The sequence below is a fragment of the Echiichthys vipera genome, assembly GCF_963691815.1.
Source record: "Echiichthys vipera genome assembly, chromosome: 8".
Taxonomy (NCBI): Eukaryota; Metazoa; Chordata; class Actinopteri; order Perciformes; family Trachinidae; genus Echiichthys; species Echiichthys vipera.
This window is the reverse complement of record NC_139833.1, coordinates 21,953,622-21,978,001: the sequence shown is the minus strand read 5'-3', so window position 1 is coordinate 21,978,001 and position 24,380 is coordinate 21,953,622. Positions and strand designations below refer to the sequence as shown.

At 40.6% G+C, this 24,380-nt stretch overlaps 1 protein-coding gene across 2 annotated transcripts in view; it reads right to left on the bottom strand.

Annotated features, from left to right (window-relative positions):
• LOC310950274 (transmembrane protein 65-like) overlaps window positions 1–21,198 on the bottom strand; it is a 44,205-nt gene extending 23,007 nt beyond the window's left edge. The window contains exons 1-3 of one of the 2 annotated variants that reach the window (XM_083917984.1): window positions 20,933–21,198; window positions 20,409–20,738; window positions 1,189–1,233 (exon numbers count right to left, since the gene is read on the bottom strand). In XM_083917984.1, coding sequence (XP_083774110.1) covers window positions 1,189–1,233; window positions 20,409–20,706 — 343 coding nt within the window. In that variant the 5' untranslated portion in view covers window positions 20,707–20,738; window positions 20,933–21,198. The remainder of the gene's footprint in view (window positions 1–1,188; window positions 1,234–20,408; window positions 20,739–20,932) is intronic. The other variant, XM_083917985.1, reaches the window with a different exon arrangement.
• Between the last annotated feature and the right edge of the window lie 3,182 nt (window positions 21,199–24,380).

The following is a 24,380-nucleotide window of genomic DNA, read 5'->3' as shown; positions in this document are numbered from 1 at the left end:
GTTTCCTTTCATTTTTTTCCCCTGGATTCTTTGGGTACAGATAAATCTATCCATATAAGCCACGTGTCTACTAATTTTGAGCAATCAACTCCAAATTTGGTGCAGAACACATCTGGACCAAGCCTGAACAAGTGTGTTCAATTGTAAAAATGCACAGATTTTTGATGTTCCATACAGTGTTTTAAATGCTGTGGGTGGGGCTTATATTATAAAAATAACATATCTCTTAAACACTTTGCGCTATTGCAACCACATTTCGTGGGCATGTGTAGATATGATGTCTGAGTGGACATGATAATAGGTGGCATTGTAACCACATCATTTCATTATAAAGGAAGGAATCTTTTTTAGTCTGTGTATGTATTACTATCCCTCGCACATCTCAAAAACCGTTCTAACCATCTGATAGACTTTATGCTTGGTAGATGTAAGCAGCAATACTGGGAGCCAGGCAACTAACACACCCCAAACAGACACTGTACTAGCCGTATATTAAAGGCAATTAGCTGTCCAGACAGTGCAGTTACTGTACAGCAAGTGGAGAACAAGGAGTGTGTTTACAGTGCATTCCTGGACGTTTGTTTTCTTGCTTTTCTTTAACAGTGGTTGTGTGTGTGTGTGTGTGTGTGTGTGTGTGTGTGTGTGTGTGTGTGTGTGTGTGTGTGTGTGTGTGTGTGTGTGTGTTTCTGTTGTGCTCTGCTAACTGTGACACAGTGATGAAAACTTGAGCACATGACTTGATAGTTAATAGCTAATAGATGGTTGCGTGCTTTGTGTCATCAATGTGACGTGAATGTTAGGCTACAGCTTGTCATCTTGTATTAAAATAAAATTGCCTTGCATCTTAGATTCAGGTTTAACTGATATCCTTCGGTACCAATTTGTTTGGAAAATCAGGGGGAAATTATAAACTAAGTTCGTACAGTATGTTTTTCCTTCCCTTTGGAAACAAAGTATCAACAGTGGACCACAATCATTAATGCTAATTAGGAGTGATCTTCATTAATCTCCCTGATTGATTGACAGTTAAATGAAGGCTGTCAATGCAGGCGGTCATGCTACAAGATAAATAAGCATTTTTCAAATGTTGTTTGGAAATAATTTCAAATGTACTCCATCAACCACCCCTCTACACATTGAAATACATACAGTCCTTCTAAAAACATCCACCAAGATAAGACTTCTTACCATATCTTAACTCTGCTGCGGTAGGTGGTGCAACTTCCAGCTGTCCTGAAAAAGAAGAAAAGAAGAAAACATTTATTATAAAGCATCTGCATCTCCAATGGTCTGTTTTTCTATGGAGGGGAAAAGTCAGGATAAAGGTCAGCCAGTTCTTAAATGGCAATGCCTATCAGTCAGGACCTTTTAAACAAAAAGAAAAAGAAATGGAAGAGAGAGAGAGAGAGGACATTTCAGCAAAGTGCCAGAGGAGATGAAAGAGAGCGAGGAAGAGGAGCAAAGAGAAGCTCCCCTGAGGGAAAAGCGCATCAAGACAAATTGACATCAGGAAATAATAATTCTGTTGCCATTCAGGGCTCAAAGATGGTCTGACAGTATCCACACACACACACACACTGATTATACTAATCAGTGTGTGTGTGTGTGTGTGTGTGTGTGTTTGTGTGTGTCTGTGTGTGTGATGACAAACAGATCCAGAGAAAGGAAAACACATTAGTTTCAAGCCTTATCAACAGATTTTAAAGTGATATCATTATCATCAGACACAATGTGGATGAAAATAAAATGAGACTACTGAGATCTGATCACAATTTATTTTTTTCACACTGTGAAAGTAAAGAGCCCCAACATCAATCGGTGATAAGAGGTGTCAGACTGGACACCACGAGCTGCTGTAAAACAAGAGATAAGGCTGAAAACAGGGAAGATCATTTCCTTTGCAGGGTCTGTAAAATTGAATTTGTTTGAACTGGAGGTAAGATAGGGCGCACTCACACTGTCCGTCCGTACCATGCCCCGTGCTTTAGGGTACTTGTCCCCCCCTCCCTCTCCCCCCGCGGGCCAGGCCCGTTTGTACTAACACTGCCTGGGCCTCGGTGGAATGCCTCTCGCCTGCCTATACGTCATCACGCAGTAATACGTCACACGCATTGATGGACGTCATCGGGATGCGTCGCTTTGTTTACAAATCTTTCCATAAACCTCAGAGTTTTTGTGCGTCTTGTCAGACTGTTTTTGAATATTTTCATCCGACCAAATCTGCAGTAAACACTTCACCTCCGCATCACCTTTCGCCGCCATTGTTTTAAATGTCCGTGCATGGTCCGTCCTTCTTTTTTTCTATGTCCGAACAGGCGCACATAAAATTATGTCAGAACCGCCATAGGCCTCGTGCTCGTGCTTGTAGACGTGCGCACGCTTGTGCTCGTACATGTGCAAACGTGCTTTATAAAAGCCCACCTCTCCCAAACGGGCCGTGGCCGTGGACACTCACACTGGTCAAACGAACCAGACTTTAGCTGTGAAACGTCCTGGGGCACTGTACGGATGGACAGTGTGAGCTCGCCCTTAGTACGCATGAAGTATGTTCCATCACTTGTTGGTGTTATTGTACCACTGTAGGGTAAACCAGGCTGGAGCAAATTTTTCCAAACACAATCTGTTTCCAGCCAGACTACAGCCAGACACATAAGCATGACTGTACAATCCCCAGGGCACTATTACCACAAATGCTAAATCTGCTTTCTGGAAGGAGACCTGCCAAGTATTGACTTTGGGAAATGAGCAGTTATTATTCATATTATCAATGTTATAAATGTCTTTTCCCATCTTGAATAAAGCAATATCTGACCTTTCTGTTCTCTTCACATTATATACAAATGCTAGCACAAAAATCCATTAATTCCATCCTCTATTAAAACACTGAATAGCAACAAGTAGTATTATATGATATGATTTTACTGGGGACTAACTTATTGCAACTTGATAATGTACAGTATTATCTGGCTTCACTATACCTGTTTTTTATGATTTTAAACTATTTTCTTATACTACCTTGTATTATAACTATTGTTTCACACTCAACATGTGAATTTAAACATGTTTATGCACAAGTGTATGTTTATATGATATATGTTCTATGTGTGTATGTGCATTGTGACGTAGACAAGTAAGTTGTGTTGTGCATGCGGGACAATAAAGTATATATTATCTATCATTTTATAGATACATTTATGCTGAAAACTGGCAGTGATCCACCTGATAATATTAAAATTCCGGCTATAACATCACAAACTGCAAAGAGCAATACAAAAACATTTTTCCTCCATCCTGTTTCCACCCATTTCAATCTCCTTCTCACTTCCTCCTTTCCTTTCAGGACTCGGTGTTACATTTCAAGCCTCAGTCTTCAGTTCAGTCCCCATCTCATGTTGCTGACTCAACAACGGACAACTGTTCACCTCAAGTAGGTCCTGCTGACACATTCAACGATGCACGCACACACTAACACACCCACTACACACAATGGTCTGTCATTGCCTCTAGCCACTGCAGCACCTTGTGCGTAATGAAATACAGTCTCTTTCCATTGTTCAAGGTTTTATCTCCTTTCACAGGTTTTTGCAAAATCCTCTCGCTACAAAAGCATATCTATCAAAGTACAGGACAGGAACAAAGTGGCAGAGTTGAAGATCCTCGCCACAGAAGATGGGATGAGTACTAGAGCACATTTCTTTCCATTTATCACTCACTCATGGGTTGTTCTAGGGTTTAATTAAAGGCTCTCAATGTGCTCCTGTGCTCATCTGCGAGCCGTTGCTGTCTTTGCTCACTGAAACCTGCCTAAACTGCACTGTTCTCAGTTATAACACTAATATCTGTACGACTTTAATCATGTCACTAACCAGTGACACCATACTTTTGTACTTACTTATACTTTTTGTTTGTATGGTATCTTATGAAAAGTTATGCACAATTTTCAGAACGAATGTCCAGCAACAACTAAGTGATCAGTGCGCCTGCGCAAGCCCCTGTAATACAGAACCTGTTTAGGCAACAAAATGACTTAGGTTTAGAAAGACATTATGGTTTGGGCAAAATAAAAAAATAAGTAGGTTTGTTCCATAACCCCTTTCACACAAGCACCTCAAACCGAAAAAGGATCTGGACATTATCTGTTCAGCAGCAGGGATCAGCTCCCTTAGACTGGGTAATCTCTGTGTGGGCAAATGTGTGAATACAGCCACTCATTCTCCAGAGTATTCACCCATGGAGCGGGGGGGGAATCATTTTAACGTTTTTATCATGCTGCAGCAAATAGCAGAGCAAAAAAAACCTCAGAAGGTAAAGAAGAAGGGTGATTTACACAAAGACGGCATGAAAACGCCTAACGAGATTCGAGTACTTCTGTCAGTAAGGACTGACACTTAAATCATCGGACAAATTACAATAACAGCAAGAGACTTTGTTGTTTATGACCAAATCAAGAATGGGTTCCATCAGCACGTTGAATTCAAATCATTTCAACCACAATGATGGCTGTGCAGTCACTGAGTTTTGCTTGGACAGTCATATATTAGGGATGGACAGTGATCAATGACAGTGAAGCTGGATGGATTCAAAAATATTTATGGAACCTCGATTTGACTTTCTTGCACCTTCCGTGGTACTTTTAATGTAATCTAACCAATAAAAAAAACCCGTCTGAAAGTGTAACAAACATCTACTTCTGTGACATGAATGGCCTTTCATGTCTTTGGAAGATCCTTTATCCTTCAAATGGATAACATTTAACATTCAGGCAGACAAGAGTAATTAGTGTTTGGAGTCACCTGGTGTGGTTTTTAGTTGTAAGGAAAATCTGGATACTGTCAGCCCTCTCTGGCACAAGGTTTGTCTGTGTAGGCTACCGTACATACGACGGTGTAGTTACATGTTAATACAGCAACCAGTCATCTGTGAGAAATGTCTTAATGCTGTTGTATTTTAACCTTGGTCCAAGCTCACGCTCACTTTAACATCTTAAGCCGATAATGATAACAAAATGATAAGTTGTTCTAATATATCCCATTTTGATATGATAGAAATAACGCAATACATCATTGTGGCCCAAATAAGAAGCCTGTTCCTGCTGTATTTTCCCATTACTTAAAAGGAATGAGGCCAAATTCTAAATTGCAGTCACCATCTCATCACTAATCACAAAACATTCCCATTACCGAAAAACTGAATCCCTTGAAGACTTTTCTCTCTCAATCCACTGGGCTTCACCCAGCTATTTATTAGAAGGGCGATAGCTGCCATGGCCGTCTGTTGCCCCCAGAACTCCTCTAGTACAAAGTATTGATTGCTTGGTATCTTAAACCCTCCAGGGCCGGCGTCTCAAGAGAATTTCAATTCCAACAGACAGGAGTAGTGAAAACATTTAATGGGCTGTGTTTAATAGCTAACCACGAGCATGATTAAACACCAAAGCAATCATGTCGCATTCTTCTCAAACCAGATGGTCTCCTCCTGCTGCAAAATCAGCCGCACGGCACACATGTGGCATCTGATCTAGACTGTTTACAGATAAACACAAACACGATGTCTGGCTCAGATTTTAACTGTTCACTGCCAAGTCAGATACAACAATTCTCTGAAGCATTTACTGTGCACAGCCTACAAATGATCTACACACAATGCATCAGATGCACTTTATTTCAAATGCAACAGTGCCACATGTATTGTCTCTGTCAAATAATCTGACACATAAAATAAATAACTATGACAAGCCTGTTAAAGCTATGGTAGGCACTTACTTTTTGGCATTGTTGGGCAAAAAAATCCATCATAATATTCTGATCATCATGTTGTAAAATTAGACTTCTGCACATTTTCTTTCAGGCTTTAGAAAATTTAGACTTTAGCAGTTCCTGTTGGGTGTTTTACAAATGCAGACGTACCTGCACATCTGCTCTGTGAAAGTTCTACTGTAGTCAAAGGCTTGTGGCTGCAGCTGGTTCCAGGCTAATCCATCAGATAAAATGCTTTATTATTATCTTATCTATTCACAGTGCAGTAGAGTACACAGAGGAATGAAACTGTGTAAAACTGTAGTTCAGTTTATGTCCAAGCAGTGGACATTTGCTGAAGGTTAGCATTTAGCCTAGCAGTCCTGCTCTTTTGCTGTGTTTTCCTCTCACACCATCTCCATTCAACATTCTCTGTTTAGATGGCAGCATTAGAGGAAGCTACGAGGATCAGAGTGTTTCAGAGATGGATAAGGGTCAATAAACAGTAGAAAGCAACATGGAGTCAGTCAGTGACCTTTATATACCTGTTACTTATATAGTCCCCCTTTCAAACTTGGTGCCGATTAAATTGGAATGATGACGAAAGGAAATTTTGGCTGAGCTGAAAAAGAATCACAAAAGTTACCCACAGAGGTCGGATAAGCATCATAGCCGATAAGGGGCGAAAATGATCAGGTGTCATGTTTCCATCACTGCTGATTGGAGCTGGAGTCCATAAATACCTGTGACTACTGGAGAGTCGTTTGTCCAAGGAATTAATGCAGCCTTTCCCATTAAAGACAAAAGCCAGAAAAGGACTTAAGAGTCTACAGCCATGCTTCATTTGCCCCATTAGTTTTGCAGGCGTATGGTCATAAACCAAAGTGTTTGGTAAATTAAAATGTTGTAGATGAAAAATCCGGGGATTACCAAAGTTATTGCAATTCATCCAGAGGGGGGACATCAAATTGTGTTCCACATTGGGGGTCCAACAGTTGTGTGATAGATGGTCTGATTGACCGAGTCATTCCTCGAGCCATGCTGCTGCTGTTAGATTGGCTAAAAATTGATTTTGCCAAGTGTATTTCAAATTAGTAAAAGTATAATCATGTCATCTAATATTTAACTACTGCATCTAACCATTAATGTGTTTTATCTGACAAAGGCAAAAAGTGCCAAAAGGCGAAAGTATATTCCCAATTCCAGATGGCATTTACTAAAAAAAACAAAAGGCTCATTTTAAGTTTCACTTTGTTGTTCTTCCTCCACTGCTTGCTCTGAAATCGTCTGTTTGAGGAGGAACCTTTAGCGCTCTAGTCCTCGTTTGCTGCAGGTGTTTAAAGGCGAGCAAAAAGTCACGCTTTCCTGTCTTTGTTTTGCAGTGACAAATGCTCATTTCCCACTTTGTCTCTTGGTGCAGCATGACACTGAAGTGTGAACGGAGTTTGGTAAACTGGACATAAGTCTGCGAAGGAGCTGAAAAGCCAATTCTTCTCTAAGCAAAACTCAGTTATAGTGAATAAATGCCTGTTGGTTCATTCATTCAATGAAAATGATGAATAAAGGTAATAAGATTTTCTGCAAATTCATGGGTTGGTGTCACGGTGGTAGAAGCCAGAACATTTCCAGGGTCATTTTTCATTACAGCACTGTGTAGCAGTGCAGTGCAGTGCAGATGGATGTTTCTCTGATTGAGTGTGTGTCTTGGGTTTTATCTTAACAAAAAAACATCATTGTTTTCCCCTCAGGACTTTATTGATTTTTGAGTTACACGCCTCCAGTTCTCACACAATGAATAGATTCTCATCATCCGAGTGTGGCTGAACACAACATAGACTGATGTCAATTGTATGAATCTATATCACCATCATACTGTACTATCTGCATTTTGTTTGTGTATGTGTGTGTGTGTGTGTGTGTGTGTGTGTGTGTGTATGTATGTGTGTGTGTATGGGCCCCACAGGACAGGAACAATAGAAGGCTAGAGTCATTTATCACCAGCACATTGCCATTCTCCTCTGATTTATGAGACGGGAAAGAACTTATTCCACAGCACACAGAATGTGGGTCAAGATGGCAGGTGCAGTCATTAGTCAACACCAAATGGGAAAAGATTTGTGGCGGAAAATTTTGTTTAGGTTGAAATGAATTTGAACTTAATAGAAAGCAATCAATATTAAATGACACATTTAGCAGTGTCAATGTGGACAGAGATTTTGAAATGCTGTTTGAGAATGAAATCGTAGTAGTGTGGATGTGGCCTACTGTTGTTTAGACAAAATGACTGAGACCACCTTAACTTTGTGATTTGCATAGAAACACTCATTTTGAGAAAAGCCTATTTATTTTTGTTCATCTACTTCCAGTTACCAACTCTACTCTACAACTTAAAATACTCTGCCTACTGAGGGGAAAATAAGTCTGCTCCCAGGAAAAGCAGACTTAACCAGTCAGTATTTACCTGTGAGAATAAATACAAAGCCCTGGGGAATTACACTACAGCGACTGAAGCTTTGAATTTCAGCAAATGACTTTTCCCTCTGTGAGCTCAGTGAGTTCTATATGGCATGTACAAATATATATACACCCATCTATTCCCCCAGAGCCAATTAAGACAGCTGTGGGTCTGAAACAAAACACAAAAACAGACAGAAAACAAATCCACCACACAAACCACAAACCACAAGCGGCAGGTGGAAAGAAGAAAGAAGCCTCGTTTCCTCTGCGTCTTACAGCCGGCACCCAGCCAGGAACTAAGGTCAAATCGAAGGAAAGGAGATGAGAAAAAGAGAATTCCTTTAATTGAGCAATAGGCTTCCTAAAATAACTCGCCTCACATTAAAGGCAGTTTCCAATGACTTCCCCTGCGGTTTTGATGACACAGATGAAGTTCCTGGGAGACCATGTATTTTACATGAATTTCTAAGGACAATAATAACATGCCATAATAATATCACCACATATTTATGTATAGTTATGTGGTTAATTTCAAGCACCCCACTTAGTCTGATCAGATAAAAATGCTAAAATGAATGCCCCTACACACATAAACACAGGCCAATTAGTCCCTCTATGTACTGTAGGCGTGTACCGAAGATCTTCCTGATTCTCTTTTATTGCTTCTGTTTAGTGCCGGACAACTTTGAATTTTTATGGTTGGTTGCACTCTATTTGGCTGTACATGCATGCTGAATGTGGGTTAATAAGTGTGACAGTGGCACAAACTGTATTGAATCTCTCAGCTGATCAACATCAGCAGGTAGAGCACAGCCTCTACTGTGGAGTTGACCATAGCAAACTGAAAGCATGATTCTTCTAAATTCAAACCTGAGAAAGGTCTCAAAAAGCCCAAGTATAATTAGCAGCTAGCTTGTGGAGTGTTTTATTTCAGCAGATGGTGGAGAGCATATCAGAGCTGTAAGGAGATGAATATTGGACTTTGTAACTGCTGGGAAACTGTTTGCTCACATGCACCCAACAAGAAAAAACATGTACTAATAATAATCATTTTGTAGAACTTCAATTGAGGCAGGCCAGTGAACAAAGCAGCTAATGAAGTCAAGTTGCCAGCCAGGCATGGATAGATTACTGAACAGACCTACCAGGCACAGGGAGCAAAGCTGACAGGGGCCCTCGGCCTTCACCTGCAAAGTGTCACTCAAGGACGTACTGACCACGATGAAATGCAAAATGATGACAAAAAGACACCAAACCACTATATAGAGACACACAACAACCACAAAGAGACACAAAATGACCAGAAAGACACAAATCGACTACAAAGAGACAAAAAATAACCACAAAAAGACATAAAACAAGAGAGACACAAAACGACCACAGACACAAAATGACCTCAGAGAGACACAAAATGACTTCAGAGACAAAAAACAACCCGAAAGACACAAAACGACCACAGAGAGACACAGAATGACCACAGAGACACAAAACAACTGCAAAAAGACAAAAAACACACAAAATGCCCGCAGAGACACAAAATAACCACAAAGACACAAAGCGACTGCAAAAAGACAAAAAAAACACACAAAATGACCACAAAGACACAAAACAACCACAGAGAGACACAAAATGTCCACAGAGACACAAAACAACTGCAAAAGACAAAAAACACACAAAATGACCAGAGACACAAAATGACCAGAGACACAAAATGACCACAGAGACACAAAATTACCACAAAGAGACACAAAGTGCCCAAAACAGATACCAAAGGACTAACAGAGAAAAAGAGACACAAAAGAACAAAAAAGGAGGGAAAAGCCTCATAAAGCCTGTGTCTTGCTCCTATGTAGGAAAGATGGTGGACATGTCTGTGTCCAGGGGCCCATTGTCTCTACTAAACTACAAGTATTACAACACAGTAAATACAGGCTCTCAGAGAAATATTAACCTTTAAGTGCTGACTTTAGTCTTGTGGGACTATAGTAAAATCAGTAGCCATGGTAATGACTGTGTAGCAAGGCCAGTTACCGAAGCCTCTGGGGGGGCATGTGCAAACCAAGGAGAAAACGGGGAGGTATGAGTGGATGAGAGTGGAGATCTAAGAGGAAAGAGAGTGAGTGAGGAGGGACAGCGCAAAAGAAATGACAGAGAACCGTTTTGTGGTGACAAGAAGTGAGTGTGTGTTGTCTTCAGAGGTCATATTGTCTTATGAAAAAAGAAAGAAAATGATACATCCCTGTCACTTACTCTCTCAAGACCATGACCTCATGATAGGAAGGACAGGCTCACAAAAACAAACACCACCTTGAATACCAAACACATCCTGCAGCGCATAATAATATACCCTAGGCTTCCGTGGTGCCTGTGTATTTTGATCCATCTGCGTGCTTTCATAAAAAAGAAGAGCCCTATGCATTGACTTCATCCTCACTTTTATATCTTCTGATTATAAAGACATTTTAAAATGGTGCCAGATTACAGAAGACAATCTTCCAAACTGGGCTCCATGGTCCAAAAACATTTCCTTCGGTTTTTTTTCTGAGAACACGGACAATCTCTTGTTGTGTGCTGCATGTGTTAAAGATAGAGTTCATATGAGAAAACAGCTTTAGTTGCAAGGACATAGGACACAGGGAACATGGGGGATGATCACACAGTGGTAACCTAACGCAACGTAACTTCAAAGGCTAAGTAGCATTTCTTTAACATTAGCATGATATTGTGTATGTAGTTATTAAATACATATTCAATACCCAATTTTAGGAAACATAATTCAATTAAATTGAATGAAAAACTTTCTGGTACAGGATATACTGTATATCCTCCACACCAGACTCACCAACCACAACAAACAAGAAATACTACCTGAGACTAGACTAGAAAATAGCTAACTGAAGGAGCCTGAACTACATCTTCTGCTTTATTTCTCTTTTCAGAGCAATGAATCATTTTAAGGAGCTCCTCTTACATCATACCTATTATTCCAGAAGTGGACAACAGACTCAGTAAAAACATATATTCTGTGGACAACCTTGGAGACCTCAATCATGTCTCCTCTGTGTTTTCTGTATGCTAAAGTTGGCAATTTAACTTTCTTAACCTCTCTTTCAGACATGGAATACGTTTAGTAGCTCTTCTTTGAAATTTGAATATTGATTATATATATATTTTAATTTATAAGGGCGCCGGACCGAAATTGCAAATTCAAGATAAGATCTCACCAAGGATTTATATAAAGTTTAATATATTTCCTTACATATGGTACATTTCCTACAGTTCCTCTTCTTATTGACAGCATTTGGCCGAGTTCAGAAATGGCGTTTTAAACAAATGCATGGAGCTAAGCTAGCTTTATCAGGTAGCAGTTGTCCTTTCACAACACAGTTGTGATAAACTGTCCATGTATGACTTTTTTGGGGGGTTCAGCACTCACTGCAGTTTAGAACACTTCCCAGTGAAGAACCCCCCTTCGTAAATCTCCTCACACACTGAGACTGATCTGTTATTAATAGCTGCAGCTCTGCTGTTGGCAGCAAACTGCACGCTGTGTTATTACAGTCAGTGTGATGAATGGTGTGTTTTATGTACACAGATTAGCAGACAAATGTCACAGCACAACGTCCAGCGGACAGCAATACAACCGGCTTTCTACCACGTTATTAACTCGAGTAATTCAGTCAGAATCTCTGCTGTTTTTTAGAAAGCCAAGCAACAGCATGACGTCAGCTTTGTTACAGAACAATATGCAGATGTGTTGATGCCTCTACTTTTTTTTGTTACCAGACTGACAGGAGTCATTTTGTGTCACAGCAGGTTAAATGTCACCATGGATCACCGTTATGAAACAGTGTGTTTGTGAATAAGACTGTATGACCTGAATGGAGGAATGAAAAGTGATGTCCTTAGTCCGTCCAGACAAGAAGGCTAATCTGAAAGGCGTGGCTATGATAGGTCCACGCGGGCACAATGAAAGCAAAGCGTTGAGCACAGAAAATATTACACCTCCCTTTGAAATAGACAAACCAGAGGAAAGAGGATGAAAGCTTTGATCCTGGAATCATTTCACCTGTTGGATATGGTCATGGTTAAATTAGGGATCAAGATGAAGATTACTTTTAAACCATAAGACAAATATATGTTTAAAGAAAAAGAAAAAAAGAGGTTTTATTGAAGCCTTGAGTGTCACTAAGGTGAAAAAAGTCATAAAGAAACATTCAGACATCCCCTTCGTCTCCCTACACTTCCTCCAATTAACTCCCCCCCTACAGTACTTCTCCATCCTCTGAGCCATGAAGAGAAGTTGCTTAGTCTCTTCTCATGTTTTCTTTTGGCCTGTGGGAAAGCCACGCTAGTGTGGAGGATGTCACTGAGTCACTGAGTAACAGATGATCACAGAGGGCCAGATGGGACAGAAGGATCTCTGGTTGATTATTCATTCATGGATCTGCTGCCTCTCCTCCAAATCTTTGCTTCATTTCTCTGTGATTTTGTCCACGTTATGAGAATTAAAGGAAATTATACTTATAAGTGTTAAGTCAACAAGATCATTTAAGGTTTAATATGTAACTTGTCAAACTTTGAAAATAATAAAGAACTAGACATATGTTATATATTTACTTGAGTTGTGTACTTTCATTATCCCAAATGTTTCCAATAATGTTCAAACTAGAGAAATCTGTATTTTTTTACAAGGTAACGCTCCATTACATTTGGTCGTCCATCAGTGGCATCATATGCATGCGTCAGTGTCGTGGTTGTCTGCTAGCAGCTTCATAAATTGGCTTTTCATCCGGTTTCAAGCCTCATTTAACTCTTTTTCTTGACTCTATATTTGAACCAGATTAAGGATTTTAATAATGACGTCTGAATCTTAAGTTTCAGAGAAACAAGCAGAGAAAACGTAAGCTGCAGTTTATTTTTTATTTGTACATAAATCTGTTTTATTCAGTGTTTTTACTGGTGTTAATCAGCAGCTCCATCTGTTTTGGAGAGGATCCCATGATCCCATGCTGCTTCACCAAATCATCAAACTGCATCTTTTGTTACTGTTTAGATTGAGAGACCCCTGGAGTCAGAAAATTACACCTAAGTTTAATACGCAAACATATGCTTCCTGTCTGAGTGTGAGAGACAGGTTTTCCTGTTTCTACAAAAGGGATATAGATCAATATTTATGCCAGGGAATACAGATTTAATTTTCCTTTTAGCTAGCTATGAGTCCTCTGCATGGTTTATGAACTGCAAGGTGTTAACTCAATATATAATCCTATTGATTATGCCTGTTAAAGTTTCAATCATCCCAGGGTCTTTTTAGGCAAATTGGGTCATCAAATTGTATGTTTTGTGTATATATGAACTATTATCTTAGATTTTCTGGAGAGACGCTAAAAGCCTGCCGTGGCTAACACTGATAAGCTCGGGGCGACGAGTTGAAAAACATTAAATACGTTTTTTTACGTGTTTTGCTCGAATAAATCATCAATGGGCTCCTTCCCTTTGGATTGCATTTGGTAATTGACTTAAATGGAGCAGCTGGTGCCGGGGCCAGTAGGTAAGTCTTTTAAAACACTTTTAATACACTCCGTGTTCACAAACTAAGTTGTTGGTGCTTTGATTAATGTGTAGGGACTCTTCTCATGCTACTGAAGAGGTTTGGTGTTATTTGGAGCAGTATTAATGTAAAAAAAGACGTTTAAATGCATCCAACTCGCGGCCCCGAGCTTATCCATGTTAGCCGCGGCAGGCTGTTAGCGTCTCCCCGGAAAATGTTGTTGATGTTGTCTCGATTGCTTATTTGATGACCGAATTTGCCTCAAAAGACCCTGGAATTGGAATTCCACTTCAAGTATGTTAAGTAAATAAATGCAATTGGGTGAAAATGCTTAGCCTACTGCCCCCACAGGCAATGAAGTTTATCGACTGAATCTAAAGATAATATCCTCACTATCATAGTTACAGCAAGGCCCTTTCATGTCCAGTATCCAACGTCATTATTATATCTTCACAATGACAATCAACCAATCACTAAAGCATTATCTAATTTCTCACATCTTGACAATGAATAATTTCATAGTCTTATATGGATCTCCCAGTTCCCAGTATAAGTTGGTTAGTTAATTCAAATATGTATATTTATTTGCTGTGAAAGCGCTGTGTAATAATCGCTTGTCTGGTCTCTGACAGTGTATTTACTGAGGTCTCAAACATGACAGTGGGTCATCCGACGCACACTTTACCTGTGCTGTAGGTAAAGTGAGCTGTGCTGTAGGTTTTTGAGCTGTGCTCCTTCTGAACTGTAATGAAAGTAAACTCTAAATTCCTCTGATGAGTCTTTCATTCACTGTCTTTGAGAGCACTTTCACACCAGCCGTATTTAGTTCGTCTGAATCGAACTTGCGTGTCCCTCATTTGCTATGGTTCGTTTGTGCAGGTGGACAAAATAAGACCCCCTCTTCTACCAGGTTTTGGTCCGCTTCCAAACAAACTCTGGTGCGGTTCCTTTGTGGTGAGAATGTGATTGGATCTGGGTCCACACTACCTGCACAAAGCACTGCGCTTTTTTGGACCAACCCAGCTCCTGTAGGCAGCTACGTGCTTTACGTGATTACTAAGTACCTCCCATCACCACAACAACAATAACAACACACGATGTAATAACTGAAGACCAACGCCAAAATCAATCCCTGCAGTTGTCTCTCCATTGTGACATTCCTTTTGTCTGTTTACATTCTCAGCATTTGCCAGCCTGGCAGGTCTGACCAATGAGTGAACTGCATCTTTATCACTTTTTTGTCCCAAACCTTTATTGAGCAACTGGTGCCCACCAGGGAAGTGGACGAGAAACGGACTATCAGGTGTGAAAGCACCTAAAACATCTCTCCTCCATTTATCTGCCTTTATCCACTTTGAGTGTCTGGATCTCCACCTAACCTCTCTTTCTTCAAGCTTCTCTCCTCTATCTTCTCTGAAAACGGGGCATTTCTACCGAAACAAGGTAAGGAAAATATACTTGTGTTTGACCTTCACTATAAATTGCTTTTTCCTGACCCTTTCTTTCTCTCGTCTCCACTCACACATCTTGTCCTTGGGAGTATCTTGGCTGTTACCCCCTGTCCCTAAAATGCTCAGCAGACATTTGTCTTAAGAATAAAAACTTTTTAAAACTGTGACAATTTTACTGGAAGTTTTGCCATGGATGCTGAAAATGACCGTAAAAACCATCAATATCATCAGCCCTAAGTCTGCCACATGCACTGACTTCCCATGGGTTTGGCGACATTCTACTGTTTCACCAAAAAACATTTTAAAACAAAAGTATTGCAGTTAGATTTCCTAATCGCTGTTTTAGTGACTTGAAATAAAATGCATGCTCTGTGATCAATGACTTGCGTTTTCTCACATGAAATTCAGACAAATGTCAGGAGAATCAGGGCTTGACATGGCCCAAAACAGATTGTTGTTTCTTTGTTGCGGACGCGTTCTGTGCCATCATTGTGTAAATCACCCTTCACAATACAAAAGAGGACCCAGACCTGCCAATTCTGTTTATACAGCACACCCAGTGCTATAAACAATGGATCAGATACGAAAGGGATTGTTTATTATGACACTGCAGTTTTCAGCTCTGCAGAAGTTTTTTCAACTCAGTGTTTGGATTTAACTTTACTGATCACCTCCTTTCGAGCTGCACCAGTGAGCTGTTTTCAGCAAATTAACAAACAGGACTGACCGCTACCTGCTCAGCACAGGCAAAGTTTGCAGATGAACATATAAGTAAGGCATTTGGCAGCTAAAGAGACAAATATTTCCCTCAAGAGCTGGTAGTGACCAAAAACGTTAAAAGCCGAGAGAATATTGGACTTTTATTCAGCAAAAAATCCAGGAATGCAACTGGAAATGAATGCAAATATTGCTTTGTGTCTGCAGGATGTGTAAGTAAGCAAGTGCAAACACAAATGAAGTGGAAAAACATTAGAGCAGCAAGAAACTGACTAAATGACTTCAATTGAAGAGTGCAAACCAGACAGAAGTTGAATTCATTCAGTAAACCAGCATGGAAATACTGCAGGGGACACCATAAACTCTGAGGACTGCCCAGTACAGTGATATGTCAGTGAGCGTCACCTGGCAGACATCCAGCTTCCTCACCATCCAGTGCAGCTGCATGTAAACATCAGGAAAATAAGGGCTTTTGCCTCAGGTTTCCCGCAGCCTCTGGGTAGAATGATGAAGAGTGGAGATAGGTCTAAAGACATTCAGTCAGTCATTGAGAGATTGTGTCGACCGGTCCAGAAATCAGTGATGCAGCTAATCTGCAGCCTGCACATACAGCAGGTAAGAGAATCCCTGAGGGTGTTATAATAGCGTGAAGGTGAGGATGTCAGCGAGCTCCAGCCAGGCGGGCTCCATGGAGAGCAGAGGAGAGGAGCTGTCCTCTGCGTACAGTCACCGCAGTATACACACTCACATCATACTCCTCTTGGGTTGAGAATTTGTGCTAGTTTAGAATCTTAAAAAGTTGTAAATTAACCAAGCAACGTGTATCTTTTTTGGTTGGGGTGGACACAAAAACACCACTTTAGCGAGGTCGACCTTCATGTCGAGCGCGAAACGGGAAAAGAAGAGGCCAGAGGGTGTGGAAAAACACGAGATCACATGAGGAAAAAAAAAGGACTCATGGAAAGGTCTCTTCACTACTGTCCTTTACTTCAGATCTATAGTTAATAATAATAATAACTTTATAATTATAGTATATTCACATCAACAGGGCGAGATAAAGAGTAGGATGCTTCAACTAATGTTCCAAAGCCAAAGGGCCCTGGTGGAGAAGGCACAATCACCTCTGGTTTTGAGCCTTGACTTTGGAACAGTTAGAAGGCAAACAGGCTCGTATGGGGTCAGTATTTCTAAAATATAATCAGGGGCTAGACCCTGGCGAGCTTTAAAAGGGATCAGTAAAATCTTGAAATCAATTCTGAAACGAATAGGGAGCCAGTGAAGTGAGGCTGAAATTGGAGTGATGTAATGTCGTCTGTTAATACCTGTGAGAAGCCTGGCTGCTGACTTCTGGAGCAGCGGGAGGTGGGGATGATTTTTAGTTGATGTCAGTTAAAAGAGAATTACGATAGTCTAGGCGGGAAAATATGAGGGCTTGAATGACTTAGCCCAGATCGGGCTGAGATAATATGGGTTTGATTTTGGAGATGGTTCTGAACAACTTTATTGATGTGAATTGAAGTCTGAGTCACAGATAACACCTAGATTTCTTGCAGTGGCTTTAACGTTAACGGACCAAGGCTGATGAGTTGGCCGGGTTGAAGATCATTATTATGGATAAGTTTTTGTAAAGTTTTTTTCCCAAATTTTTTTATTGAATTTGAAGATGGTCAAGGAGGAAAAGTGCAAAAGTTGTACAGTGGGTCAACACATTTGCCTTAAAGTAAAGAAACAGGAACAAAAAAACAAAAAAAAACATAAATCTACCATCCCTCCGAGTTGTAAAGTTTTGAGCCATCCAGCGGTTTACATCTTTGAGGCAGTTTGAGACAGCAGCCATTCTACTACTTCGTCTTCTTGCTTAAATGAAGATTATTTTATTTGATTGTCCAATGACATTTCTGAGAATACTGCAACAAACATAGCGTTGTGTCTAAGCGTCTCTAGCTGCAGAGACCTCTGGTGCATTTCACAAGAGGGGGGTGGAGGTTCAAAATCTGGCTCAAAATATACTATATATATAATTACAACTCTCCATTTTCATGCCTCGCTGCTCTCATATTCCACAAGAATACGATGCAAGCATTTCTGCCCAAAAGATTTAAATGGTCTAAAAGAGGTTCTCAATCTTTTTTCAGCCAAGGATCACTTACTAGATAGAGGCCATACTGATATGTGTGCCGTGGAATAAGAACAACACAAGAGAAAATGTATTCTAACCAATACTAGACATGTATTAAATATATTTGCTGATCCTTAGAGCTATATGTTTGTGAGATTAATCTATAAACTATAAAAGCTTTAAAAATACAATATTATTCATTGAACCATGAAGCCTTTCGAAAAATTTTTTTTTTTTAATATCATGATCTTTTAAATGAATAAATCTGAAAGCTTTTCATGGACCCTACTTTGAGAATCAATGAGGGTCGTAATGATGGTTTTCTAGTCACTAAGTGCAACTTGAACATGTTCAGGTCCAAGATAAGTACTCTGGTTTCTGTAGCCTCAGTGTGTGACATAATGAGGGGCTGGACGCTGTTTGCTCAGTGCTGATACTGCACATGAAAGGCTCGCAGCATGTGGTCAGCCGCATCAAACAGGAAAATAATGATGTACTATTACGGGTTGCCGAGCGTTGAGAATCATATTGAAACGGTTCGTAATGAGGCGTCGGTCGGCTTCTGAAATTCTGTCTCTCAATTCCCCAGCACACAGAGCGGAAATGAGGAAGGGATGGGTATTTCAAATCAGGCAATAGACAATTTTTTCCTAAACAACTTAATCTCCTCTGTGCAACGAGGGAAACAATGTAGTTGGAATGGAACAGGGTCTTATCTTATTGGGCAATAATTATCACTAAAGGTGTGAACACTCAACAATAAGTAATGGTCTTTTTAATTAAACAGCAATGTTGACTCATTAGGCAAAATTACTGTTAGATGACACTGTGAAGCTTAACTATCATCGACATTGTCCTCACTGCCATCTCTGTCATCACCTTTTACCATTATTATCACTGCCAAAATGACTATTATAGCATCACTGACCTGTTGTAGTGTACATGGAGAGAAGTGGCTGATTGCTTTGACCCAAACAGTCATGTAAAAAAATCAATTCTGCAGCTGACAGCAGCATGCAGCCCTTCTCCAGTAATATTGTTGTTCCTGAAGCAACATTTCTTTGTGTTTTCCTCTTGAAAAAACCTCCTCTGACAAGGGAAAAATGGGAAGAAGGAGAACAATTTTGCAACTTTTTTCAAGCTACAGTGTCTGAGGCGTTCTTAAATGAACATGATAGTCTGTGATTTGTGCATGACGGTGCTAATTGTTACTCAGAGCCTCACATGCTGTACCCTTAGAAAAAACAGTACTCACATGACACTATTTATAGCAACAGATGCATGTACGCGCAACATTCAGCAGTCGGATGCTATTTGATGTAAAGGAGCCTGGTGTACTGTGCACCAAGTCCATTATGCCGTCCATTAGTTTAGTGAGGGAGTATTTACAACATAAGAGCATTAGCCTCATATTGTTAATGTAGAGGAATTGATGGACTTTGATTTGTCCACGCTGAGACAATGGAGGACACAAGGTTCCACTGAAAACTTGAAACACAAAGCCATTAGACACCATAATGAGAATGTATTTTGAAGTTTAAATATAGAGGGCGACAGGAGCTCGGAGCAGCACACTCCCAGAGAGAACCTCATGTTCTGCAGAGCGTCATCATCATCACTCATGTCTCCTGTCCCCTTATTCTATTCTCCCCCGTCCCTGCATCAATCGACCCACTTCCTTCTTTTTCTCTGCGTCCACCACGCTCCTCCTCTTATCTCATCAATTCATTCACACATATTTCACATATTGTGAAACCCAACTAACACCTTAGTTTTGGAAATAATCTGATATTTAAACACCCAAATGTCCGTACATTCATCTTGAAGCTATAGGCTAGTACTTGAGGATACTGTAGTCCCCTATGCTGTGATGGACAAATGAATAATTGTGGAATTTACAATAATGGTGTCACGCTGTATTGATCCCTGCCAATTGTGTGTCTTTTCTCTCAGGGAGGTCAGAGGTCAGAGGTCAGGGCCGGCTGCACAGCACACAGAGATGAGCTCTCCTTCCTTGTGGGACTCTCTTAACCACACTGCAGGTTACTTCATCTCACTTCTGATGCTGTAGCCTGGAAATGCAGCTTATGTCACTAGTGTTGGTGTTGGTGCTGGTGTATGTTCCACTGACTGGTGAATATCTAACCCCACAGTTAACAACTTGTCATTGCATGTTAGTATCCAGTGAATGGAGCGGATATATAATAATAGACCTGCAGCTGATAATGACAATGACACAAAAACCATCATCATCAATTATTTAAACGATTTCAATACAGCATGTTTTGGTACAGAATAGATGATGTCCTGTTTTGTCTTTTAAAGCTACGTAATATGAAAACGTATTTAATACTGGAGAGCACAGCATCCCCTACCTTGAGCTATGGCTATGGACTCGAACTTGTGCAGTTCTCGCAGCAGACAGCTCCGCTCAGACGGATGGAGAGTATAAATAAACTCCTTGGCTCCCCGGGGCGAGTCGAGCGGATCCATTGACTCCTTCAGCGGGTGTGTGCCCAGGTAACACCGCTGCACCAGCGTGGACTGAGGAGGCGCTGAGGCGAACCGTGCTACGCCGGGTGTTTGGAGGTTGCTGAGTCCGGCTGTGGCCAACCCAGTCCCGGCTCTCAGAGAGAGGGCGGGCCGCAGGACTCTACGCAGGCAGGGCAGCATCGCTGGGATAGGGTTAGAGCAAGACACGGAACCTGATGGAGAAAATAAACAGGCCTAGTTACAGCAAAAAAGGAAACATACCGCTTTATTATTATTTTGCAATCATTTGAAAAAATCGCGGCCACGATCGCGTGATGACACCCTCCTCCTCAGTGTGGAGGCAGCTCGGGTTATCTAAGGGCAAAACACGGCCTCACAATAACAATCACACAATTTGAGCACATACCCTTGTTTACGCGTCTTTCGTGGACGCAAAAAGTAGAAAAAGATGCGACGCCTGTCCGAAAATCGAACTGCAACTTGTCTTATCGGACGCACCTCAGTCGATGCTCCGCTGTCCCGTCCAACAACCTCCACAACAAGGAGGTTGCTTCTTTATCCTGGAGGATGCACAAGCTGCTCCGGCGCGCGCGTCTCTGCTCACCGGCGGAGAGGTTTTTATAGAAACGCGGCCTCCAACACCAACTGGCTCTAACGTTAGTATTCGTCCTAAATCACATATTTACGGGCGCTGTCCCGGCTGTGTAACCTCTGGCTGACAGGATGGAGTGAGGCGGACGGGAGGGCGCGTCAGCGGCCAGCACGGAAATATGTTCCAATGGCAGCGCCGCTCTCCTCCGTGCGTAACTCTGACGGCACCGCCAGACGTACGTACATTCAGTGTATAGGGACAGTAACAGTCAGTTATTCCTGTTATTAGGGCATATTTAAGGTAGTGGAATATATAAATGAATGTATGTGATATCAGCTAAGATTGAAAAATGTCCATCCCTCCCTTTATTGTGCACATGCATTTGCACTATTCAACCAGAGTAACAGTCCACACCCCGAGAAAATATGACACCATGTGGAAGTTATTTGTGCTGGAGGAAGCCTTAACTTGGGACAAATGGGGGGGGGGGGGGGGCGTTTTTTTAGATTCCTAATCTTATTTGTTCATGCGTGATTTATACCCGTGTCACAGCGGCAGAGTCGTTGTTTTAGGCTGCAGGCTACTTTTATTGATTAGAAGAGGAATGACGAGTCGGAGCAGAAGCTATAAAAGCGTTCGTTAGGGTGTTAAAAGAAGCTCAGACAGGAGCGACCCCTGGTGGACAACCCGGGCACATCACACAGGGGACACCGCTGGCACACAGCTGTTTCCGGTCCTTTGACGGTGCACCCATAGACATAAAGAGTAGACGCCTCATCGAACGTTGGGCCTATTGGCGCTGACGAGCGGTGGAGCCGCCATCTTGGCCCGGTCGCCCGCTCCACTCAGTGTAAGGACAGGACACGGTTCAGCGTATTTTAATATTCGTAGTGGGATTAACAGTAATAGAATATTCTGATATATGATATATGTGATGTATGATAGGTGTTTTACAAACACTATAAATATAAACACAACAATAGAAATCATTTATAGAGTATTAATAGGCTGTATTTCATACATGAATACATAAATCTCTCTCTCACTCAGTCTCTCTCTTTCTCTCTCTCTCTCTCTCTCTCACACACACACACACACACACAAACACACGCACGCACACACACACACACACTCAGAGAAAATTAAAATACATATAAATCAAGAGTATCAATACAATTAGGTCAGAGAGAGAGATGACATTTTGGACACATCTAAATACAAGTCAAACAGACACACTTTCATTTAAAGCACTAAAAAAACAAAAACAAGAGCCGAACCCTATATGTTAATAAATATTCAGAAATGATCCATGCTCTGCCAGTCGCATAGTCGTGGTAGTGGAGAGGAGAGGGAGCGAGTGTGTGTGGTATAAAAATATATATAAAATTTTGTTAAATCGATCATTTTCACACTGTTTTGTTCTTGCACAGTTACCAATTTGAGTGTAGCTCTAATTGGTTAAGAAAGTGATGTTGTAGGAGTACTTTGTATAGTATCTAAAATGACTGTGTCCTTTGTTTTTAGGCAAGGTCTAATTATGTGAATGTCTCTTTATTACATATTTTAATTATGTAGTAATTGTATTTAATGTGCAAACAAAAACACGGGGCATAGTTCAGTAATATCCATTTTAAATTATACAAACCATTTAAGATTTTTCCTTAGTTAAATAAATGTATGATTTTTTCAGCTCCTGTGGTACAACTGAACTAAAAAAGCCTGGACTCATCAGCTCTGGTTTACAAACATGTGACGTTCGTCCTGCTTTAAGTGGAGATGTGGAGAACCAAGTAAAAATGTATGGAACATTTAGTTCAGCTGTGAGAATATCGGGCACAGAGTGGAAACACATGTTAAATCTCTGATTCATTCTTTATAATAAACCCCACATCATGTTGCTCCTGTTTGATGAAACAGTTTAACAGCAAAGGATATTGATCAGATTCTGTCACTTCTCCTTTGATAGTCTAAACTTAAAAAAAAAAGTGACATGACATGAAAAATGATCTCATAATTCATCTCAATGTCATGTTCAATATTTAAAAAAACAAAACTGAGAATATCTGAGGTGACCTGAGATGAACTGTCTCTGAAGTGTCTTCCTCTCATGAAACCACAGCACATCCTCCGCTGACCTACTGCTGGATATGTGCAACCATTTACACTAGACCACATGTACGACAACCCCTCTCCTCCCTGCTTCTCCTTTAATATCTACACAGGCTTGCACACACACATCTGGCCGGGGGGTAAATTAACTAACATTCCCACAGAGGCTAATCTCCACGCCTCTACTGTGACAAGATAATAATAATATAATAAGGGACAGCAGCTCCTCTGGCAGCTAAATCTGTATCTACCTGCCACAGCCTGAGGGACTCACTATAACATTCAAAAATGCATGGATTTATGCATAATTGTTTAAAATTGTACTGTACCGTACTGATTATGAATTGTAATATTGTAATATTAGATTAGAGCAGGAATACGCTGCACAGTGCTCTGGCATCTTGTTCCTTCTGCTGCTCAACTCAGAGGCTCAACGAGTCACTCATAGAACTGATCTGGGAGAAGGACCGGTCCAAGATGGCGGCCGCATTTCTCGCGGCCCAACGTTCGATGCGGCGTCTACTCTTTATATGTCTATGGGTGCACCTGCTCTCATCTAGCAGTTTAAACACCTGGAAATCATTACCTTCAGTTTTATAGTATAAAAAGTAGTAGTATATAAAAGTTGTATATAAAGGGTGTAGTTTGTTGGCACATGTTTGGATGTAAATCTTTTGTTGTGGCATTTTAAAAGGTTAAAAACAATGTTTATATTGATAGTTAATTATTATTATTATTTTGAACAGTCAATTTTAAAGCAATTAGACATTCCTACTTATGAATTCCTTAAAAATGTTTTTTTTTTTAAAATGGGCTTATACTCTTTTAATTATTTATGTTTGTATTAAATTAACAAAGTGTTTCTATTGGTTGCTTCATTTGTGTAACTATAGCATTTTAACTTTGTGGGCTGATGTGGGCAGAAATGCACAACATGATTTTAACCTTAATTTTAGAAAACATTTACAAAGTAGTGAGTCCATACTTTGGAAAGCACAAAAACTACTACATCAGAAAGTCTATCTGTTGTATTGCACTCTGGTCTCTCCACACCTTCAATACTGTGCAGAGGTGTGGGGACACACTTATAAAGGCAACCCACATCCCCTGCTAATACTCCAAAAAAGAGCTTTGAGAATTCTACATAATGCCA